This window comes from Pyrgilauda ruficollis, unplaced genomic scaffold (genome assembly GCF_017590135.1).
Source record: "Pyrgilauda ruficollis isolate IOZ18807 unplaced genomic scaffold, ASM1759013v1 scaffold57, whole genome shotgun sequence".
NCBI lineage: Eukaryota > Metazoa > Chordata > Aves > Passeriformes > Passeridae > Pyrgilauda > Pyrgilauda ruficollis.
In genome coordinates, this window is record NW_024527377.1 from 5,302,548 (window position 1) to 5,321,812 (window position 19,265).

Here is a 19,265-nt window from a genome sequence, read left to right on the forward strand (position 1 = left end):
GCAGTTCTTGCTTGAGTTTGTTCCTTGACATTTTCAGCACCAATCCCAGTGATGCTGATTTTAAAATGACCTTCATCCCTTGTATCCAACCTTCTTAGCTCACTTAGTTTCTACCTTCAGATACCATGAGCTGGTTTCTTTTACACACTGTATTATGCTTTTCTTTTTTGTTTTGTTGTTGTTTGTTTGTTTTTTGGTTGGGTTGGTTTGGTTTTGATTTGGTGTTTTTTTAATTACTTTTCTTCTTTTCACAATTTTATTTTAATTGATATTTTTTAGTCCTCTTTTCAGTTTCTGGATTTTTCCTGGAGTAGAAGAATAATTTCTCTTATCTCAACAACACTTCAATGCTGTCATCATGGAAGCAACCTCTTGGTTGAACATTATTTTTTTCATTAAAGAGATGTTGAGGAAAAAAGTACTGGAGCAGGGACTCCAAAATCCAAGGGGAAGGAGTGAATAAATCAGAGAATTGGGCTGTGAAAAAAATGTAGAGTTAATGAACAGGGCAAAGAAAAGAGGAAAAGAGAGGACATTTCAAAGGAAAGAAACAGTGACCAGGCCTTAGTGACTGCAGAGTTGCCTTCAGGTCATTGATCTCATCACTCACCCCCTCTCACACTTGCACTTCCCTTGCTGTCTCTTGATCCAGTCACTGATTTCCTCTATTTCATACCAGGTACAGATTTTGTAAATAGGAAAATGAGATATCCTGCACATCAATTCACCTTCTAATTAGTGTGCAAACATAGAAACCACCCACTCAGGCTGAGTCCAAAGCCATTGTGGACCAAGGGAGGATCTATCCCCATGCAATTTATGGCACCTCCAAATTATTTTACCAGATCTGGCAGCTTCTCAAGTGCTTTAATCCCTGTACCAGGAGCTTGAAAATTTGTTCCCCAGAGACTGGTTCATGGTGCTCTTTGTGTGCTAGGAAATGAGACAGTTTTTACATCTCTAATTTAAACGTACTCAGGGTTTCCCTTGGTGTTCCTCCATCCTTTCATTTGGATTGGCTCTTTTGGCTTTGTCCTGAGGTTTTGTGGCCAATGCCAGTGCACTACTTCTCCCTCAACATTGCTGTTTTTTCCTCATTGTGGCAGCCCAAACCGTTGCAGATAATTACAGGCTTCTGTCAAGAGGTGGTTGAAAACTTGTAGAAAATTTTTTCATTTGACACAGGTCTTAGCCATAAAAGATTTTTTTCTCGCTTAAGGAAATAGTGGTTTCAATAGATGTTTACTATCTTTTTGCAAATCTGAAATAAAAGGTAAACGTGGAGATTTTCTATGTATGCTCACACTTTTTTTGCCAGTTTGCCACTTGCCTCCCACCTACCAGTTGGAAAACAGAAAAAAAACCCCAGCATGTGATGCCAATCTCCACCTATTTTCATATTTCTCTGTTTTCACATTGTCTCTCCACAGAGTGAAAAGTAGTAAAGAAATAAAACTATTTTTATCAATTCCTCCGACCAAAAGGAAACTTAAGGCTACTTGAAACAGCAGAAAAATAAATATTCTTGTTCCGTTTTGATATTTCCAGAAGGAAAAAAAAAAACAAAACAAAAACAATTGCTGCTTTTTTTAGGGGTGTGACTTCTAAAGAAGAGACATTGGTATCTCTATTTGCCAGATTTCCCTTTTACTTCTCTTCTGAGTTTTATAGCTATAAAAAAGAGACCAATTCAAACTTATAGGTGAACTCCTGTCTGAATGGAGGAGGGCATCTTCCCACCTTCACCCCCTCCTTTCCCCTTCGCTCCGTTGGTCTCTGGGACAATCACTGAAGCTGCTCCTTGAAGCTCTGCCAGATGCTTTGTGCATCTCCAGTCTGCTCCTGCCCCTGCAGCCCTCTCTGCCTGGGGGGTACTTGCTTGCCCTCACACTACACTGTAATAAAAGGCACCCACACTTTGATAAATGGCACACTTTCTAAAATTCTCAGTTTACCAAGACCTCAAGATTTTTTTTTAAGTCATCGACTTCAGCATAAGCAGAGTTTGCTCTGTCCCATGGGCCAGAGCTCCATGTTTGATTATGTGACACACAGAAACTTTCAAATGTCTTGGTTTCCTCTGCCCCTTTCCAAAGAGATTTTTTTCATCTTTACACAGATGGTAGGGACCTCTATATCTGCTGCTTCTCTCACAGTGCTCAGCCAACATCTCCTTCATCTGCTGTACCAAGTGCAGGGAAGGAAAACATCCAGCACTCTGGCTGCTGGGAAGATAATGGGTCATGCAGCAGTGTTTGCAGCCCACTAAATATTCACTTCCCTGTGGTTTTCTGTATCCATGTTACATATATGTGATCCCTATCAGACATGTCAGGTGCTCTGTGTCTCTGGAGTCAGGAGGGCAGTGGAGGCAGGGTGCTCCTGGAGTGCAAATGGAAACGTGAGCGTGGTTTGTGCCTGCCACAGCAGAGCCCTGGTGCTGTGCCTGCACTGCCCACGGAGCTCTGTGCTCCATTTCCCCACCCCACTGCTGCAGATGAGGAGGAAGAGGCAAGGAACAATGCTTTTGCACTGTTAATCTCTGCTGATAGACAGTGTGCAGGTGCAGCAGGGTGTGATTCCAGCCTGGAAAGGCACCTCGGGGTTGTGCGCTCAGACAAAAATGATGCTGCAGACAAAACCTGCTTTTGCTCCAGTGCTCCCTTTGGAAAGCAAAACCCAAGCTGCTCTCCTCCCATGGTTACAAATCTCTCTGTGCTTCACAGCCTGCATTTATTCATGACTAGTTTATTCCCACTTGTTCTCATGCCAATGTTGTCCTTTAGCATCAATAGCTCTTCTCTAGTGTTTACCCCTCTGACGTTTTTATAAGCAGCAACACATCCCCTCAGCCTTTGCTTCCCTGCACTGAAACATGCCAGATCCTCTGCAATCTCTCATGTGACATCTCCATTTTTCAGGACAGTTGCCCAAATATCCAAGGTTTCATCCCCAAATATCTCATTTACATTGGTTTATCTCACTTTAAAAATATGCTGGCTTTACTGCGCGGGGAGCAGGTTCACATGGACGTGTCAGACTTAAGGAAAAATATGTGCTTGATGGTGTGTGTGACACAAAGGGGGGGTGATGGTGTGTGTGACACAAAGGGGGGGTGATGGTGTGTGTGGCACAAAGAAGTTGCTGTGTGTGTGGAGCGTGCCGTGGATGCGTGTGGAGGGACGCTGCCAGCGGGATCGTGTGCGCGAGACTCCAAAAGGGATTACTCAGTGAGGAGGGGGCGTGGTAAGGAGGATTTTGAGGTGCATGACACTGAGAAGGATTAGTCTCTGTGTAAAAAAGTGTGTGTAGAAGAGAGGGAGGATAAGTGGGTGGCCACGCGTGGCACAGGGAGAGAGATTAGCCCGGGTGTCTGTGCGCAGGGTGATAAGGGACGGCTTCGTGTGAGGACGGCAGTGTAAAAACCTGGGATTTAGCTAATGGAAGGATTTGTGTGTGTTTGTGTGTGTGCATGGGTGGGATATGAAAAGGAGGATTTGGGAAGTGTGTGGCAGAAGGGACTTGGCAATGCTGGAGGGGCTCCATGCAGGTGTGTTCATGTAGCTGCAGCAGCACGGGGTCACTCACGGCCATGGGACACAGTGCTGTGTGACAAATGGATAAGGGTTCATAAAGGAAAAGCCTTGTAGCATTGCTCTGGCCTGTTACTGAGGCTTAGGACGAGGGAACTGTGGGAGAGTGACTCAGCTGGAAAAGGGGTAGAGAGACCTGAGGGACATGAGAGATGTGAGAAATCTGTGAGATGTGCTGTGACTGCCATGTGTCCACATCATGGTGTTTGGTGCTTGGCTGGCTTGGGCTTGTTGTGCCTCAAAACTATAACTGGCTAACTGCTTTTAAAGGCTGGGTTTTGGCAATAAAGAGCACTCCTTTGTACCTGCCTAGGGTCCCTGTGTCATTCATTATTGCAGCAGTGTTGGGACATGTGGAGAGCTCCTGCACCACAGGGACAGGGTCATGGAAAAAGCCCGGCATGCCCTATGGGTGGGAAGGATTGTGGGTCACTGCTGAGGCTGATAAGGAGCTGCTCCAGGGCAGGTGACAAAGCAGGGATGGAGCTGAAGCACAGGGAGAGACGTGGCTGTTCCTGCTGGAGCAGGGAAAGGCGAGAACTTGGCAGGCAGTGGGGAGCAGAGGGCTGAGGGCTGGGACACACTGTGACACTGTGACACATCCCTCCGTGAGCAGGACAGGACAGAGGCCATGTGCTGTGCTGAGCAGAGCTTGTCTGGGTGTAGAGCACGTGCAAATAGCACAGAAATAAGGATGAGTTTCTCAGGAGACAGAGTTCTGGGAGTGGCTGAACATCCCACCTGCAGCGGAGCGCGAACGCTGGCAGCATTTCCTCTGACCCCATATTCTCCACCCTCACCTCGATTCATCCCTGCTGCTCTGGCTCATTGCCCTTGCAACACCTCTTCGAGGGGGAAAGAACACTGCCAGCTCTTGCAGAGCAATTTACGATCCAGAGCAGGGGAGGAGGGTTAATTGCATCCCAGAATTTATCTTTTAATGCTCTGACTTAACAATAAAACTTTTTCCCCTTTTGTTTTTCCCTGGGAAAATCAGACTGTTTTATCAAAACCAGCAACTTCCTGCTTTTATCAAGCCTCAGTTTTCATTTGAAGGGGAAAAGAAGGTGATGAGAAATTTCAGCTAGCTTTTTTCCTGTCTTTATTGGATCTGTTCCATTGGCATTAGTTTTGTCTCAGAGATGCTAAAAGTAAAGCCTACAAAAGCTTTTATGGTAAAATGAACTAAAATAACTGGGGTGTCTCGGGTAACTTTTCTTCAAACAAATTGATTCTTTGCTTGTCCAATGGACCATTTGAATGTTTGCTTTCTGTTTAGTGAAAGATCATCAAAAGCCTGGCCAGTGGCTTTGTAGCTTTCAAGAATGTATTTATTTTTTTTAAGGGAGAAGGCTAAAAACTGAGTAGTTACAATCTGAGATTCCCCTCGGTGTTAGGTGCTGAACAAATATAAGATCTCACGCCTAGAAAATAAAGTGGGAGGCTTCCAACCAGAAATGAAGAGTCTGTATAAGCACTGAAGAAAATTTCATTTAGAACCATGCTCCTAAAATATAGATTGTCCATAAAATTGGGTCTTTATATTTTCCTTAAAGATGCTCTGTTTTGCAACAAAAAGTATGCCGTATGATGCAGGAATAGGACAAGTTTTGTGGCAAAGGTGGCCAACTTCTCCTCCTACATTTTCATTTAACTGAGACCCACAGTCCATGTTGCACCCACCTGGCAGAGCCAACGGGAAAAATAACTCCCCTTTGTTCCACTGAGCACTGGAGATGGGATAAACTTGAACTGAGGTCCACAGAGCTGCTGGTCCAGACCATCCCTGCCCCACAGGAAAGGATTTTCTTGGCCCAGAAACCAATGGCTGGCAGAAACTCAAAAGCTACCAGCTGGGCACCCAGTGCCATGCTGAAAGTCAAGCCATTAGATAGGCCTTGTGCTTTTTAAAAGCTAATAAACCATGAAATCACACAGAGAGAGCCAAACAAAAGGCATTGGAGGGGGCATGGCTTTGTTCTGGGAAGGTCTCCAGTCTTTCAGGCCAGAGGTCATGTTGTCCTTCTTCCCTCCAGCCCAGTGTGAATCAGCGGGGGCTGAGGCTGAGCTGTGAGAGGAATTGCAATGGTTTTAGTGCTAAAGCCAGGACATGAGTTCTGCTGCAAAGTGCCCACTCAACAGCTGGCCACAAAATCCCCGAGCCTGGGGTGAGAAGCCAAGTCTGTGTGTGCTCAGGCAGGAGCATCCCAGCACGGCAGAGCTGCCTGCTCTGCTGTCAGCACGTTCCCTCCTCCCAAAGGATGGGTGAGAGGAGTGAACAGGGACAGGGAGTGCCCCGTGGAGCAGGCACCACCCACTGGGGAAGGGCTTTTCACTGGTGAAATGTGAGCATCCTCCTGGAGAATGCTGCAATGGGCCTGCTCTTCACTGTCTGACAAAGAGGCGTCCATGTGAGGGCACGTGGGTGCCACCCCAAAATGGTTCTGTGTCTTTGCACAGGTGGCTGCCTCAGTCTGTCCAGCTGTGAAATGAGGTTAAAAACCTTAATGGACGACAGACTGCCAGGCTTCGGGTAGTGAGGTTTGGAAAAACCCATGTTAGATAAAACTTGTCAGCATTAATGTTACTTTTTCCATTCAGAGAGAGGAAAAAGAGTGACCCAGGTGTTGATGACCATTTTCCTCCCCCACCTGCCAGAAAAAGGCACCTCACCTTTGAATCCCTGAGTGCACCTGCACTCAGCCCCCCTTCACACTCTCTTTCATCCTTATTTTTCCCTTTCAAAGCTCCAATTGATTTTGAAATTTAACTGGCTGTTCTCCCGTCAGTGAACCTCAAGCTTGCATCTCCTTTCCCCTGTTCCTCTCTCCCACCCAGCTTTCACAACTCCTCGGGTTTTTGTTATTTCCCATCCATTTCCTTTGAAGGATTTCTCCAATAAGGATGTCAAGAAAAGTTTCTCAAGGGTCTTTTATCACAAATTCCTTTTGGTTTCATTCTGAGGAGGACCCTGGTGACCTGTGCTCAAGTAGACATGAAGCAAACACACTTTACAAGTGAGTCACAGCTGAGTGCACCCACAAATCAGGTCCTGTATCCCTGCAGCCTCCTGCAGGAAACATGATGTGTTTCCCGCCTGACAAAACTAGACCATAGTTAGACCCAGTGTAATTATGTTGGCCTCAATGTAGTTACCAGGGAAACGATAATGTAGACAACTTTCCTACACTGAAATAAAATTTTTCTTAGCTGTCTTATTTATACTGCACAGACTAATATTTCTAACCAGGCAGAAAGCTGATGATTTTCTCAACTCTCTTTACATGAGAGGTTCAAGAAAGAAGAGTGCAGGAGGATGCAAGTGGATTATAGCCATGGATTTACAGCTGCACCATCAGGGTGGGGCAAGGTGCACATGGACAACAACCAAAACACAACCAAACCTGCACATGACCCCCCAGTTCTTCCATTGCTCCTCAGACAACGCCAGAAAAACATCTTTCCTCAGGAGTGCATGGGTAAAATTTCCACAGGAGAAAAGCTTTCAGTATACATTAGCAAAAGCCTAATTTTCAGTGGTTGCATGCATCACGTGGCTTCCTTACATACCCAAATCACCTAAAGATCATCCCAACATCTCTTCTTTAAACAGACACAGCAGTCAACTCAGTAATTCAAGCATGTTTTGGAAATGCCACCAAGGCTCTCAGCTGACATTGCTCTACTGTCAGGACTAGCAGTGCAGAGGAATGATCCCAACAAACTCTTTGAAAATCCGACTGCAGATGTTCACTGCCATGTTAAATACAGGCAGCCAGAAAGAATTTCTCTCACAGGGAAATGAATCTTTACTCCAGCAGGAGGGTCAGGAGCTGGAAGTGAAGGCTACGCTGCACACTCCTCTCTGCCACATTCAGCACTGAAAGTGGGTTGCAGTACAGAGAGGAAAATCACAGCCCTCACAGGTTAGGTAGGACAGTCCCAGAGGTGTAAAATCACAGGTTTTATATTGCACCTCAGGCTTCCTGTGAACACCAAGAGAAAAAAAAAAAAACTGTCCCAGGGATGTTTCTTCTTGCCTGTTCTTCCACACAAAGTTTTTATTTGGGTTCTTCCCACCAGTGGCAGCAGCCTCTGCCCTGCCAACCTTCTCCTGTAGCTGGAAGTTCCACCTGCCTTTCCCCCAGAGGCTTCTGGAATAAATGGTGCCTTAATTACGTTAATTACACCTTTCGCCATCCATGTGTTCACTTTAGCTGAGCAGTTAGAGTCCAGTACATAGTGTTGTTTCCCAGTTTTCCTTGTGGGAAGCAAGACCTGAAGTGTGAAGCTTTCCAAGGCTCAGCCGTCTTGCACAACATTTGTTAAATCCAAGGAATGTTTCCACTCCATGAAAAGCTGGTGCTCCTGGTGCCTCTCTGTGCAAGACCTGCCTGCCCCTGGCTGGCAAGTGATCCTGGTTTCCTGAACAAATGCATTTCACTAGAGGCATTTCTCTGTAATGTCAACAGAAGTGTTGAGCAACACCTGGTGAAAGAGTCTCTGATGCTCGTGAGAAGTGGTACAAATTAGCAAACCCCAGCCTGCTGCTGCTTTTCTGTCTAAATAATATTTTACAGGTAAAGTTTCTGCTGGGAAGCAGTAGGGTTTTTCTCACCAGCTGCCTAAATCCTGTCATCAGCTTTGGTTTGCACTGAGTGACTGCTTGAGGCAGAACCTGCATCTGAGAGTGCAGTGTCACTGCTCTGCAATGATGAACAGCCCCCAGGTTAGCAGCAACTCCCCTTCCTGTGCTCTGCTTGGCCTCCCTGCAATTTGCATTTGTGCAGAGTGTTTTACATGATCTCTCTTGCTCTCTGCAGCTCACTAGAGAGTCTATTTCTCCAGCAGCCTAAAAATTCTCCCAGAATAGAAATCAGTAGGGAAGGTGTTTGCTTGTAAGTAGGCACGTCAGGAAGGGATCTCAGTGTTTTCCTAATGTTAAGGATGCATTCTAACATTCTAACATTCTTCTCCCTAAACCACATATCCCATTTTTCAGGTTATTTTCTCAATCCCACAGCAGGATAACTGAGAGGCTCCTGGTGTCTTCTCTGGCCTCTGTATAGAGTTGATGATTTTTTATCTCTCATTAGCATAAATAATTACTGTGACATATCAAGCTCTGCAAGTAAAACATCCAGTTGAAAAGCCTTTCCTGAAGTTTTGCTTTGTATTTGATACCGCCTGTCACTACCATTAAAGAGATTTGGTTGCTCAAAGGTCTTTTAGGCAAAATATGTGTATCTAAGGTCATTTTATATAACTGGTGATGTGCTTTGCAGCTTCTCCCACATCTTGGTCCTTTCCTCAGTCCTGTGAGTTTGCTATGGGAGATGATTTTTGTGGGTCCAAGTGCAGGTTCAGGAGAAGCCTGTAGCTGTAAAAGTCCCCTCTGTCATGCTGATAAAAAGGCACAAATTTCACCTAAGATTTTTTAGAAAAAATCTCAAATTCCACTTTATTTGTGCTGAAGGTCTTGCCGGTAGCCAGGCTGATATTTGGTATTTTGTGTCACATTCCCAAGGGGCTCCACATCTACCCACAGGTTTGTGGGAGCAGAGGGGCAGAGAAGTGTTCTCCCAGTTCCTGCATCCCCACCATTCACATCACTCAGAGGGATGGATGTCTTCACCTCCCACGAGAGGGAAGTGGCCTCTGGAGCTGCTTGCAGCCCTGGTTTAAGTATCTCCCCTTTGCAGAAGCTCCATCTGGGCACCCTGACTGGATGCACTTCATGTAAACTGTTTGTTCCACCACCCACAGTGAGCAACTCGCACAGAAGTTCCACCAGAGACCATAAAACTGCAAACCATAGGTCCAGATCTCACCATCTGTCACACTTCTGCCTCCCTGCTCCCCAGACAACACAGTCTCCCACTGAGTTTAAAAGATCTCGAGCTTAAACTTGTTTGTTTGGGATTTTCCACAAAACCTGGTGCTCTGAGGCACTGCAGAAATCAAAATGTTGTAACTCTTATCATTTATTGCCCTCGCAGTGCAGACAGGATTAAAGCTGTTCTAATGAGAGGGAAGGAATGGTAATATTCCCCCTGACATTAAGTAGCTCTGAACAAAGCTGTGAGCACAATGGAAAGGAACATTTATGTGAAAAGGGAAAATAAAAACCCTACAAGACATGACTATAGCAAAGAGCCACCAAGGGAGGCACTTAAGGACACAAAAACCAGCACTCTCAGATGTCAAAGGATCTTGTGATTCTGCACCAAACTCAGCCCTTGCTGAGATGTTAAATATGTTTCAAAACCATTGGTGCTTTCACAGACCTCAGGTGAGCATGATGTGCAACCAGGTAGCACAAAGGGTTGTGCTCTAGGGCTTAACTGTTGTGTGCTGAGTAGTTTGTTGGGTTTGTGCCTTTCTCTCCTTTTCCCAGAAAACTAATGGCTCCAGAGACTGCAGAGGAGGTGGCACTTTTGGGGCAGCAATAGCACATGTAGGTTTTGGAGCATCTGCTTTGCTAACTCAGCAGATACCTGTGATGTAGCCCTGAAAGTGGATAGAAAATGTGAAGGTTTATAAATAATGTGTCAGCTGGTGGGTTTAGGTACCTCTTGACACTTCAAGGCCCCAAGGACATGATGCCCTGTCCTGTGTGTGAGAGGTTCTCTTTGAAGGATCTTTGTCCTTGGTAAGTATAAAGTTCTGCAGACTGTTTTAAGACAGGCCCTTACAAAATCCTCACCAGAACCTGAGGCTTGCACTGATGTCTGAGGCTTTAATGTCTATGAACCAATATAATGTATTAGGGAAAGAAAAGAAGCTATTGAAGATGAAGTGTACTTCATCTGTAGCAAGACCTTCTCTATGTGACACATTTGCTTTCTGACACTGCTTATCTTCCCCTCCTCCCACTCCTCACTCCCCTTTTTACTGTTTTAATAATTCAGCTCTTACAGCCCAGAATTAAATGCTGTGCTGAACTGAGAGGTGTGCTGTGTACTCTATTGACATGCTGGGGGTGTGGTGCTCTGTTCTTTCCCTCTGTTGCTGATCATGTTTCCCAGCAGAATCCACACCATGATCCTGTACTTAGTTTCCCTTGTACAGGAAACCATACACCATTGTCTTCAGAAGGACCAATATAATACAAAAGGCCATCTAATAAAAAAGCAGAAGGAAAATTGGTTCAACCCTCATTCCTCATCTCCTTCTTTTACATCGCTGTCGCTTTTCCATTTGTAGTAATCTTGCTTTAATATTTATGTCTCTGCTTCAGACACAGAGAGTTCAATGAGGACAAATTATGAGTTCTCAATTTCATTGTGGAAGGTTAGATGAGAGCAGGGATCTCTGGTCTTCCTGAGTCCGTGGGTCCCATGGGAACAACCATCTGCAGCTGGGGGCCCTGTGAGGGATCACTCCTTCCCTCTAGAGTGGCTGCAGGGCAGATGGAGGTGAGGGGTGTGGGCTAAGAGAGTTCAGCTGCTTTTGCAGAGCTCCTGCTGCTCCAAGGGAGCCTAGCACAGCAGCATTTTCTGCTGGGTTCTTTCTGGACACAGCAAAAATCCAGACTGCCCAGCAGACCTGATGGCAGTGTCAGACAGTTCTGGCACATCTTTAAAGTCCCTTCCAAGCCAAACCATTCAATGATTTTAAGATTTTCAAAGACAAAATGTCCTTCAAAAGTCTCTCAGACTGTATCTCAAATGGGTTTGTTAGCTGTCCCCCAGAAAGGAGCCAGACTGGCGTGGAGGAAAACACTCCCATTTAAACAATGAGACGAGGTGGAAAGGTCAGATCTTTTATTAGAGCTGAAAAATGCAGAGTTTTTTCGAGGCACCAGAGCTCTCCTGCACATCTTTTCTGATTTTAAGTTATGAAAGCAGAGAGTGCTGTGGAAAAGCTGTGGCTCTGGTATGGGGCACTGGAGAGATGAAGGCAGTAGACAACAAGAGCCTTACACAGTTTAAGAGCATGGCATCAGTGCTTCCAGCTCAGAAAGGGGTCTGTCTTTGGGTCTGTATGAGCACGGCGCAAAAGTCAGCCTCTGACCAAAGGGACTGGAGCAGATGGGCTCAGAGAAAAGCAGCTGTCTCACAAGCAAAGATCCAAACCATGATTAAATAACAAACCTGACACAAAGGTGGCAGTGGACCCATTTCTCCTTACACATAATCTGATCTGTTAACCACAGGATTCTCATTAACCAAACTGTCCCTATTAGAATAATAATCTAATTCTATCCACAGAAGAAATGAGACCCTCTTAAAGATGCTTCTAATCTCAGCGTCTTCCACATAGGGATTTGCATCTAATTCCTATTAAAAGTGCTCAGAAATAGTTTGTGTTGACTGTAAGCCCTTCAATATATTTAATTCTTGGTTATATGTGACTCAACAAAGTATTAGTAACCCCAAAGTAAAAACACTTTTAGAAACAAATAAAGCAAGCAAGTAGAATCTTGACACAAACATCATAATTTTCCTTCTTTCCTTATTTCAACAAGTTCAGTGACCTCATTAAAACCTTTGATATTTGAATTTTTTTCTTCTATTTTGTAGTCACACTGGATAAGAACTGCATTCAAAGACTCTAGTAGAAAAATAAAAAGAGGTTTTGAGATGTGAAGTACAAAGTGGAAGAGCAAGGACCTTCAAGTGGTCCCTTAGAGAGATTAAAGTAAACTCCCCATGACTGTATCTTCCACCACCATGATTTTAATTCAAAAGTTCACTTAAATAAATGAGAGTCCATGTTGTGAAATTTTGGTGACCAAACCACAACACTATTTCTGCTTCCTAAAACTCAGTGACATGTGAGAAAGAAGAACCCCAAATCCAATTTTATCTCAAAGGAAATTTATCATTTGTCAGCCAGTCAAACTAAGACTTATTTGTTAGGCTGGCAAACTTCACTGGAAAAATTGAACCTATCAACATATGCGTTTATGAGCAGCTCTTCAGTCACAGATTATTGTTTAAATATGAGGGAAGGAAAGCAGATCTTTATGTAAAAACCAGCACTACTTTCCAGCTCTAGGATCATTAGAGCAGCAGTGCAGGGAAATGATGGAAGGGAGCACTGTTCTGTACCTTTTATATATTTGAAGGAAAAACATGGATCTCTTGTGATAGCACATCAACCTGATTTGCAGTTGATCAAATATGTGGGACATATCTGCTGTCAGCTAAACACACGAGTGGAACAATGGGGGAGTGTAGAATCTGTTTGGCTTTCCCCTGCTGCAGAAATCTGTGGGAACATGCTGTCGTTGGGATGTGCTGAAGAGACGCGCTCTGGCACCTACGCCACAGAGGAGAGCTGTGAGGACAAACATTTGGGAGGAAAGCTGAGCTGAGCCTAATTGCAGCAGACACCAGAGCTCTTTCCTTGGAACCCCACCAGCTTTGCCAACCTGATGTCAGGTTCTCCATCTCCGTGCGAGGGTCGCCTCCAGGCAGGGCATGCTGAGAATTAATTATGCATGCATATCCTCCCTCCTCGTTCCCACATGTGCACAAGCACACTCCAAGTGAGCAAAGGGAAGCATGTGGGAGCTGCTTCTTGACACCACTGTTGTCAATGAGTATGTTCTGCTGCGAGTGAGGCTGTTGGTTCTGTGTCCCAGGAGGTTTGGGCACATGAGGATGGTCCTGGGGCTGCAGACATTGCAGGGTTCATCTTTAATAGCTTGCAGAGGATAACTGACATTGCTGAGATTACTGCTTTATTACCCTCCAAGTCTGGCCATACTTACCTTGCAATTTTTAAAAGGCACTTTTTCATTTTGGTGTGTACTGGGTTGAGTGATTTCAAAGATTACTTCTTATTTTGGAATTTATGTTTTCTCTATTTTTTTTTTTTTTTTTGGGGGGGGTGGGGGGAATAATCTTCTTATTTTGGAATTTATATTTTCTCTTTTTTTTTTTTTTTTTTGGGGCTGTGGGGAATAATTTGGTCACATGTGCAGTACAGCATCATAGGAACAGCTTTCCTGGAGAAGATGCAGTGTATTCCCTCCTAGATGCCATGACATTCTCCAGGGTCAGGAAGGCCTCTGAGATCTGGCAGGGACCATCTGGGCTGCCTATCCCCTTTTGCAAGTGAGAACATGAGTCATTTGTGAGGAACATCTGGGGATTTTTCATTTAATCAGGTTTTTTACCGCTCTTGTGGCTTTGGGTATTAGCACTGTCTCTGCTACTTCTGCTCTCTGACAGAGGCACATGCAGCAGCTGAATCTCCTAAGAGTCAACTAAGCCATATTATTGGCTCCCTCCAGGGGTAGCTGGGTGAAACTTAATAGTCCATGAGATACAACAAGTCAGTAGAAATGATCTAATGTCCCTTTCTAGTCTTAAACTCAGTGAAATGGTGAAAATTCTGCTTCTAAAGGAGATGGCAGATGAGCAGTTGCCAGGTTCTCCTACCAGGCTTCCTCCCCAGCTGTGTCTCTGGAGAGCAGTTCCCTTTTTGCAGTCTTGTTTGCAGATTCTCAGCAGAATGCACAGTTTTCACTGCTGGAGACCAAATCCTCATTTCCATCCTTCTGTGCAGCCGTTTGCCCTTCCTCCTGCCTCAAATCCTAAGACTATTTCAGCCCTTTGTGGTGATGGTTTCTGAGAGAAACTTTTTGGGTTATCTTCTTTCACCAAAACCTGAAAGAGATTATCTGACATCTGCCTTTCACCCTCAACAACGTGGAACAGGTCAAACACCCACTTGTGAAATACCTCTGACTGTCCCAATGCAGAAATCAATCTTGTTCATCTGCTCCCTCTGGTTAACAGCTGCAGCTCAAATAAAAATTCTACCACGAATTTTTACAGACTCAAAACACCTCTTTTGCTTTCCTCTCCCACAGAGAAAATGTGCAATTTAAAGTTGTGAGTGTTGATGTATTTACTGATGTATTTTTCTCTTTCTCAGAAGCATCTGCAAAGGTGGCCAGAGCTGCCTCTTTCAGCTCCCAAATAAGTGTCCTCTCCTGTGTGCGCTTTCAGTAAAATGAGTGTTTCTCTCTGATGTACATTCTTTACTTTGAATATTTCCATATGAAAAGAGAGCTTTTGAGAAACACTGCAAAGATTAGAAATCCTGGAGTCTGTGGATTCCAAGTGAGTGAATCACAGATGCCTTTTTCCTCATCTGAATTCAAGCACACATCGGGTCCCTGATGGCTACCATTCCACAGGGGGAGAGGGGCAGCCTCCCCTGCTTGTTCTACCACATCAGTCACTCTTTAACTAATTTACAATCTATTTTGACTTTTTCTGTAAGTTAGAAAAGTTTTTAGGGCAGGCAGATGAGCTCTCACCTCACCTGGCTGCCACAGGCACTCTGTAGAGGTGAGAGAGCAGCTTGTTGTCACTGGATCATCTCTTCAGCATAACCAGGGGACAATTTTGTTAATGCCTCTGCTTTTACCTGATTTTCCTTGCTGAACAGCACAGGAGATCTCAGGGAGAAATCCTGTGCCTGCAGAAGGAGGGATATGCACCATGGGGCCTGGTGCAGCATACACTGGGAATGCCTCAGCCACAAATCCCAAACTGATCAATTAAACAAGAGTGACCAGGGAGAGCACAGCAGTAGTTGCCACGGTTATCAATAATTATGGACTATATTTTCCAAGGGCTACTTTAGAGGGAAATTCTTCTGTAATAAATTACAAATTCAATGTAAGATACAAGGTCAGGTATAGCCCAGAACTGAAGTTCTCTGTCCTTTCCCACCCTGCAGCCCAGAGGCCACCAACAGCACATGCAAACAGCCACAGATGTCTGCATTTGCATCCAAGCAAGCCCTCCTCACTTGTGCTCACATCCTGGGATAGGCAAACATTTATGCTGTTGGATTTCACCCAGATTCCTGCCTGCAGGAAGGAGCTTGAGGTGGAACTGTCCAAATTCAGCTGCTGGAGCTGGTCTCCAGGCTGACTGCAGCTCTTCTCTGCAGGAAAAGCTGGGCTGGGGCCAGCCAGCTGCTCAGAGAGAGCAGCACAAGGCTTGGAAAGGGTGATGCTGTCACCAGCCAATTGACCAGAAGAGCTCAACTTCTTGGATCTTGCATTCCAGCACAATCTTCATCCCTGTTATGTTTCTTAATCTTTTTAGAAATCCATCAGTCAGAGGCTAGTGACTGCTCATCACTACAAAAACAAAGAGAACTTAAAATATTTGCTTCCTCTACTTAAGGTTTACAATTCTTAGTAGTAGATTATTAGGAAGTTGCACAGCAATCAAATGAGAACAGAATAATTAACAAATTTACTTCATAAAACGATTAAAGGAAATGTAAAGAAGTTCCAGCACTCTCTTAGTGTATTAAATAACATGCAAGTAATTTCTTTTTAGCTTTGCTGTGTAAATTCATTTGGAGCATCTGTAATTTAAAATAGCCCTGAGATTTACATAATTTTGCAGCCACTGCTTTTACATTATGCCAAGTTCAGTCCTAGAAAGGTGGCTACAGCTCTCACTCTTCATTTTTCCAGATTAACTGACACAAGAGTTTCTTTGTTTTTCTTTAGGAGATAACTCTTGGTAAGCTTTTTTTTTTTTTTCAAATTATCTGCCTTGTCCATGGCCTCTCTTATCCTGCAAGTACAAAGCAAGTGAGGGTTCTTTCCAAACTTACTAATGATAAAAAGTGTTCACTTTCCCAGTTGTCTTTGGTACAATCTGTTTCAAATGCTGGCACTGATGATGTCTCAGAACAGTGTAGGAGGGATGCCTGAGCGTGACTGAGCCACAAAGTTAAAGAAAAAAAATAAAATATGAAAAATGATAGATTCCTTTTGAATAGAAAAGAAATCCAAGGAAGCCATGCCTTGCCTAAAACAAAACAAACCAAGCCAGCCAAGTTTATTGTCTGGATTATTAATTGTACTGGATTGTTCAGCTGTCCCGAAAATGTCTCTTTAATCATTCAGTGAGGCTGAAGCCCATGTCTCTGGAGATCACCTTCTGATCTCTCACATATGGTACCTCGCACCCCTCATTAGACCCACTGCTCCAGTCACATGGAAACGCTGCAGAAACTATTTCCATCTGGATCTGCTGCTTTTCTTCCTGAATGTGTCAGTCTCATGATGAGGGCAGTGACTCCAGCTGATACAGACACAATTGCTGATTGCAAAGAGAGGCACTGCTGTGAAAATAAAGAGAAGAGGGGGTTATTTCCGTCTCAGTTCAGGCTTTCTGAGGTGTCCCTGCCCTGCAGAATGGCAAATTCCCTTGTGGGAGGAAAATGCTGAGATCACAGGTGCTAATCAGTGAAAAGAGGATGAGCAACCCTGCGAACAAACTGCAGGACTGGGATGCCCAAAACCTGGGCTCAGATCCAAGACAAAGGAAAAAATTTCTTCAGTCTTATGAGATTCCATTCCCGGCTCTCAGCACCACCACAAATCCTGGCTGCTTTGTTTCAGGGGTGAGACAGGAGCAGGGACTTGCTTTGCATAGTGGGAAGCAGGATTTCTTGCTCTTCTCTCTGAATGTTTGGTGCTGGCAGTAGCAAAATGAGGAACAAGACAATCTTTTCCAGCATGGCTCTGAGCCAGCCAGAATTGACTTTGTGTCCCTGCTGGAGGGACAGAGCTCGCATGGAGCCCAGCTAAGGGTGCAAGAAGCTCATGCTTAGGAGGCTGTCTCCAGCCACACATGCAGAAGGTTGGGTACTGGCAGTCAGCAGCAGAAATCAGGTCAGGGGATTCCCAAGCAGTGCAGAGCTCTTGCCAGGGGACCCCAGAATGTCACATCCAACTCCGCAGCCACACTCGCTCTGGGAGAGCGGGCGAGTGATGTGTGAAGTGTTGAGTCAGTATAAATGTCACAGCCAAAGGTCTTCAGAGTCAGAGTGACAAGAGGAGGAAACACTGGTGCCAAGAGTTCTGACACAGGAAAAGTGCTGTCACTGCCACCACCTCCAGCTTGGAGATTTATTGATGGTAACTTGGGATGTGCCATAAACAGGGGTGATATTGAATGAGTCTGACTGTCTCAGGGGCTAAGTTTTACAACCCAAAGTGTGAACTCTCTCTGTCTCGCTGAGATCCTCAGGCATTTTCCCAGCAGCTCCCATGAGCTCATTAGGTGCTCTGCAGAGAAGGGCTCCAACCCCAGGGAGCCCTCCCTGCACAGCACAGGGGCTGACAGGACAGACAGACACCTGCCAGGGAGCCCAGCGAGCCCTCCTGGTGGAGCCCTCCCAGGACACTGCTGATACCTCCCTGGGCTCACAGCCCTGTCTCCATGGCTTTGTGAGGAAACCAGAAATTGCCAAAAAGTTGTGTTCCCAAGTACCAACTCGCTCCCAGTGTCAGAGGCTCTGACTCAGATCCAGCAGCTCATGCCCCAGGACAGATCCCCCTGGAGCTGTGCTGTGGCTGTGTTGTACCTTGGTGAACCTTTGCTGAAATGCTCTCTCAGAGTGGTTTCCTCAGCTGCTGAGGTCAAAACCATGGCTTCCCTCTGGAGTTGTTGGCCACAAAGGGCTGTACTGCTGTGCAAAGGCTTTCCTTCTGCTCCCTAAATGCATCCAAGGCTCCAGTATCCTCTTTCTGCCAAGGGGTTCCCATGTTCAGATAACTCATTTTACTCCAGAAGCAGAAAAATCTTCAGCAGAGCCCTGGGGACACTGATTTCATTCTTTTGAGTAATTTCTTCCTATCAAAAGTAAAGCAGGTCTGTGGAGATGAAGGGCAGGGCACTCCATGGCTGCAAGCCCTGTTCTTCACAGGTTGCTTTCACCCATCCACCTGGGGGAAAATTACCCAGTCCAGAGAGACCTTGCAGCTTATCTTGGGGAAAAGGTTTATTTTGCTGACATTGCTGAGAAACCTCCTCGATTTTCTGCCCTCACCACCTTCCCCTCTGCTCCTGCAGTCTGCTCACAGTTCTCCAAGGGCGTCTATGCCATCTTTGGGTTTTATGAGAGGAGGACCGTCAACATGCTCACGTCTTTCTGCGGGGCCCTCCACGTCTGCTTCATAACCCCGAGCTTCCCCGTGGAAACCTCCAACCAGTTCGTGCTCCAGCTGCGCCCCGAGCTGCAGGATGCCCTCATCAGCGTCATCGAGCACTACAGCTGGCAGAAGTTTGTGTACATTTACGACGCTGACCGGGGTGAGTCGCAGCTCTCTGGGAGGGGTTACCAGGCAGTTAAAGACAGTGGTCTACAAGGAGTCTTTACCTACAAAAGTTGTGGGTCTGGGTCAGCCTATGACTGCCCTGTTTGTTTTTCTTCTAAATTTTACTTTCTGCTGGAGGTGAGCATTGATCTAAAAGAAGCATCAGCCTGGCCCAGGGTGTGTGTGTGTGTTCATGGGGTCAGATCCAAGCCCAAGGGAAATACTCGATGTGCAAATGGTTTGGAATTCAAAATGGAGAAATTGTTTCTATTCAATAGGTCCCATATTGAACTGGGCTGTCAAACTCAAGGGCACTGAGTCCTGAGTTTAGAAACACGAAGGGACACTTGCTCAGATCTCTCCTAAGCCCGCAGCCAGGTGTGAGATGTGTGCTTCTGGAGCTTGGAAAATTCCAAATTCCCAATGTTGGTGCATGTCAGTTTTCTAGGTAAAAGAACAAAAACCCTGTGTGGGGTAATGGAAGATGTTACCTAACTTTCTAAACCACAAACCAAAAAAGGGCTAGAAAGCTCATTGCTACATGATTCAGTTTTCCCGGCTCTCAAATGCCTTTA

At 45.3% G+C, this 19,265-nt stretch overlaps 1 protein-coding gene across 4 annotated transcripts in view; it reads left to right on the top strand.

Annotated features, from left to right (window-relative positions):
- GRIA1 (glutamate ionotropic receptor AMPA type subunit 1) overlaps window positions 1–19,265 on the top strand; it is a 118,235-nt gene that overhangs the window by 38,629 nt on the left and 60,341 nt on the right. For 3 of the 4 annotated variants that reach the window (XM_041481901.1, XM_041481902.1, XM_041481903.1), the window contains exon 3: window positions 18,446–18,685. The exons of the other annotated variant lie outside the window; for it this stretch is intronic. In XM_041481901.1, coding sequence (XP_041337835.1) covers window positions 18,446–18,685 — 240 coding nt within the window. The remainder of the gene's footprint in view (window positions 1–18,445; window positions 18,686–19,265) is intronic. 4 annotated transcript variants of the gene reach the window in all.